The sequence below is a fragment of the Sminthopsis crassicaudata genome, chromosome 2, assembly GCF_048593235.1.
Source record: "Sminthopsis crassicaudata isolate SCR6 chromosome 2, ASM4859323v1, whole genome shotgun sequence".
In the NCBI taxonomy this organism is placed as follows: domain Eukaryota; kingdom Metazoa; phylum Chordata; class Mammalia; order Dasyuromorphia; family Dasyuridae; genus Sminthopsis; species Sminthopsis crassicaudata.
Genome location: NC_133618.1, coordinates 314,802,110 through 314,807,100, shown reverse-complemented (window position 1 = coordinate 314,807,100; position 4,991 = coordinate 314,802,110). Strand labels below are relative to the sequence as shown.

General features: G+C 38.1%; 1 protein-coding gene across 1 annotated transcript in view; it reads right to left on the bottom strand.

The window, feature by feature from the left end:
* Positions 1–1,311: 1,311 nt before the first annotated feature.
* The window catches only part of ABCD4 (ATP binding cassette subfamily D member 4), a 32,144-nt gene continuing 28,464 nt past the window's right edge, over positions 1,312–4,991 (bottom strand). Inside the window, 2 exon segments of the mRNA XM_074290034.1 lie at positions 1,312–3,114; positions 3,309–3,424. Of these exon segments, the coding sequence (XP_074146135.1) occupies positions 3,046–3,114; positions 3,309–3,424 (185 nt within the window). The 3' untranslated portion in view covers positions 1,312–3,045.

Below are 4,991 nucleotides of genomic sequence, written 5' to 3'. Positions count from 1 at the left end.
TGTGATATATGAATATAATAGAATACTATTATGCTATAAGAAATAGCGAACAAGCAGATTTCAGAAAAACCTAGAAAGATGTGAACTGAGCTGAACCAGAAGAACATTGTACATAGTAATAGCAACACTGTGTAATGATCAACCATGATCAATTTAGCTCTTCTCAGGAATACAACGATCTAAGACAATTCCAAAAGAGCCGTCATGGAAAATGCTATCCCCATTCAGAGAAACAACTATTGGAGTCTGAATACATATTGAAACATGCTATTTTCACTTTTTTTTGGTTTGTTTTTCTTCCTTTTGTTCTGTTTCTTTTGTGACACAACTAATGTGGAAATCTATTTAACATCATTGTATATGTATAATCTATATCAGATTGCTTGCCTTCTTGGGGAAGAGGATGGGAAGAGAGGGAAAGAGAAAAATTTGGAATAGAAAATCTTATAAAAATAAATGTTGGAAACTTATCTTTTTGTGTATTTGAAAAAATAAGATACTATTGAGGAAAAAAATCCTGTATATTTAAAAAAAAGAATGTTGAAAACTATCTTCACATATAATTGGAAAAAATAAAATACTATTTATTAAAAAAAAAAGACTATTAAAACAATCTGAGCAATGTAAAGGAAGCAAAAACATGTTTGGAAGACTATTGAATCTGGATCAATGCATCACCTGCTGTGATGGTGCCCCCTGCCCCGCTTCTCCCCGTCGGTGCCTTACTAAAGGCCTCCCGATTCCCTTCTCTCCCCGATCACATACCAAAGAGCCCAGGCTCTGGGCCAGAGCAGGGCTCCAGGCCCACTCCCCCGAAGCACAGGGTCCCCCACACTGCTGGGGTGTAAGGGGCAGGGACGTGGTTTTTCTATTCATCTATTTTTCTTCAGATTAGAATTTTGGTAGGGCGAGCCCTCAAAGTCCTGGCACTCCCCAGTTCCTCCTTTGCTGTTGGCAACCACACGGGGACACCTCATAGCCCTCCCTGGCCCCATGAGCCCCCCCCAGACCACAGGGTCTGCCCAGCAGGAGAAGAGGGTTCGGGGTGAGTCAGGATGGAGAAAAGGGACAAGACAGGAACCCCCAGGAGCCGCTGCCAAAGTCGTCAGCCCCCTTCCTTATTCAAGTGCAATGATCATGCTCCTGTACCCGACCCCTGAGGAACTCACCGGCCTGGGGGGTCCCACCCCCTTTCTGTCTGGCAGTGCCTGACAGGCCCGGGGCAGGCCGAGGTAGCCCACAGCTCCCTGGGGCTTTTCCTGGTAATTCTTGGCAGAGAGAGATAAAGTACTATGATTTTAAAATAAGACATTTTTTCAAATACAACCAAATATGGATTTAATTTGCTTGTTTATATTTAATTGTTACAACAGAAGGCTTTTATTTTGGGGAGGGGAATACATTGTATGGGAAGGGAGAAACAGAGATGCAAAAAGAAAAGATTGTCAGTGAAATACTTAAAAATATACAGAAGAGATCAGAGGGAAGTTCAGGAGAGGGACACAGAAAAGCAAGGTACATTCATATAAAATTTAATATATATTTTAAAAAGAAATAGTCATATGTATGTAATGGTGATTTACAGTTTCATACATACAATGTCATTTTATTATTTGTTGACATTTGATAGGTCCATAATAAAACAACCAAAAAACAAAAAACTGTCCCAGCAAAAGACAATTAAAATCTGAAGAGGTTAAAGTCTGGTTGAGCAAAGAGAAGAGGAAAATTCTAATCCTTCAAACCATGTGCAAAACACATTGTCTAAGTCAAAATGGAAAATTACCTGGTTTATGACCAAATACTGCAGTGCTACTCAGTTTCTTTGTTTTGTTCTTAGTTGACAATCAGAAAAAATGAATGATTAGAAGGCAGGAGTCTTCCTCAGACCATTACCACACACAAACCCCACAAAATGAGGGTGATTTCTAACCCGGAGCTTAAGGGATTTTAGGACTATTATTCCCAACAGATAAAAGGATTCAACTCTCCTCCCACAAAAAATGCCATTTAATCTTCATTAAAGGCCATTAAAAATTTAAAGATTACCAGCTAAGAAAAGTTTTTAGGCTTAAAATTTTATAATTTAAAACAATTATATGTGTAACTTTAAAAAAAATTTTAAGTGGTGATAAGATAAAAATTAAACCTTTAATTAAATCACCACTTAATTTAGTTAGTTTCCCATTTCTGAACCTTAATGATCTGGAAAGTTTAGACAGTATTGCAGTGCTTAGAAATCAGATCTGGAATTTGAGTTTAGCTTTAGCCTCAGATTTTTAACAGACGCTCGGCAAGTCCCTAAACCTCCATTTTTCAAAGTTTTCTCAACTGTAAAAAAGAAGATAATTTCTACTCTCTTACAGAGAGGATCAAATGTAAAAATATTTGTAAAAAGTACCTAGCAGGGTGCCTGGAACATAGTAGGTACTATTTAAATGTTTATTCCTTTCCTTCTCTTTTCTTCCTCCCATCTAACCTAGCTCTTTCATTTTACAGATGAGAACTCTGAGGCCCACATATAAAGTCAAACTAGGGCCTAGTTAGTGGCAGAATTCAAACCAGAAGAAAAGGCCCAATTCAGTGCTTTTTGAGAATACCTCTGTTTGAGAACTTGATAATGGTTTCTTTAGCAAATGTGTACTATGTCACTTTTTTTATTTTTTGTTTTTTCTTTCTCATGGTTTTTCCCTTTTGCTCTCATTCTTCTTTCATAAGAAAGGTACTTAAAAATACCTTTCAAATATCAACTCAAGTTATTTAACTTTAAATAACTCTGGTACTTAAATAACTAAGCATTTCAAGGATCCTGGATCCTGGCTAAAATTGGGGGATGTCCCTCAAAAAGGCACTGGAGGTAGGGGCTGAGCACCAACTAAACATTCTGCCCCAATTAAGGCAGCAGCAGCAGATACTTTCAATCCACAGGAAGTCTACTTAAGGGTTTAGTCCTAGCTTACTTAATCAGCTTTCCCAGTCATTTCTGAATAAATAGCTCAAATGGGGCTTGGCTCCTTTCAGAAGCTGCCCAGTTCCTCAGCTGCTTCACTCTTCTTTGTTGATGATCAGTTCCCATTTTCCTCCTCCACAAAGTTTCAGAACTGAAGAATGGAACTACAAGAAAACAGACACTACAGTGAGACCAGATCTTGGGGTGCCTCTGTCCTGCCACTGCCCTGTCTGACCAGCCCTTCCTCCCAATCCATGGCTCTTGGGCCTGCTCTTCACACTTCCCTCACACACACAAGCAGTGGACACAGAAGCCTGATCAGCACAAGCCCCTGGGGCAGAGGAGCTGGTCCCCTTACCTTCTGCAGACTTTGTCGATGACCCACGCTGATGAGTGTCATACCCAAATGTTGGCAGATTCGGTACAGCTCACTCTCCACCTCTTCCGTGAGAGCACTTGTGGCTTCGTCCAACACTAAAGGGAAGAAACCAAGAATTCAAGATTATAACCCTTCTCTTACACCAAAAGTTAAGCGGTACAGTGGATACAGCCATGGTCCTGGAGCCAAAAGATCCAAGTTCAAGTCCAGACTCAGTCATTTATTAGCTTTGTGAACTTGGACACAAGTCTCTGTCTACAAAAAGGACAATAATAGGATCAACCTCTGAAGGTTGTTGTGAAGATCAAATGAAATAACATTTGTAGAGTTTGGCACAGAGTAAACACTTAACAAATGCATGTTTTCTTCCTACACCATCTACGTCAAAGATCGGCATTAATAGCTAGCATTAACAACAAAATAATAATAGTGCTTTAAGGTTTGCAAAAGCCACAAGCTGCTTTATATAACAGGGAAACTTCTTCCCTTAATCTGGCAACTCAATTTTTTCTTTTCTTTTTTTTTTTTTTTAATTCCCCCCACCACCACTTACTAGCATTTCCCCCCTCTTATTATATGTAAAGATACTGTTCAACAATTACTTTTGTAAGATTTTGAGTTCCTCCCTCCCTCTCCAAGACAGCAAGCAATCCAATATAGGCTACATATATACAATCATATTAAGTATCTTTCCATGTTAGTCTTGTTGCAAAAGAAGAATGAGAACAAAAGGGAAAAACCATGAGAAAGAAAAAATAAAAAATAAAAAAATAAAAACCAGTATGTTTTGATCTGTATTCAGATCCCATGGTTCTTTCTCTGCATGTGGATAGCATTTTCCATCATGAGTGTTCTGGAATTGTCTTGGATCATTGCATTGCTGGCAGCTCAATTTTCTTTCTTTCTTTTTTTTTTTTTTTTTTGAGGCTAGGGTTAAGTGACTTGCCCAGGGTCACACAGCTAGGAAGTGTTAAGTGTCTGAGATCAGATTTGAACTTGGGTCCTCCTGAATTCAGGGCTGGTGCATCCACTGCACCATCTGGTTGCCCCTCAATTTTCTTAAAGTAACAAAATTCATCCCTCTGAGACTTAAGAGATTTATCCAGTGTGTTTTCTTTTGCTATGTGGCTAATGTGGAAATATGCTTTATAGGACTTCATATATATAATCAATATCATATTGTTTCCCTTTTGAAGGGGTGGGAGAAGGAGGAAGAGAATTTAGAATTAAAATGAATGTTCATTTTTTAAAATATAATTGGGAAATAATTAATCAAATTAAAAAACATATCTTTTTTAAAAGGGATTCTTACATGAATGGAGGGAAAGTGAACAGAGCCAGGAACACAATTTCATATGAAATGACTACAACAACGAAAATACAAAGAACCAACCACTGCAAAACAAAAGATTGAATGTTCTGAAGTTAAAAAGCATAAACTCAGCTCCAAAGAAGAAATACAGAAGATCTGTTCCCTGGTTCTTCTGCAGAAATTAAGGGGTGGCAGAGGTTACACGAATATGGCACATTTCATCATAAAACCAGATTTATTTTTGGATTGTTAAAGCTGACCTCTTTTTCCCTTACTTCCTTTTATTAAAAAAAATTTTTTGTTATAAGAGATGACTTTCCAGAAGAAGAAAGGAGAAAGATACAAAGTAT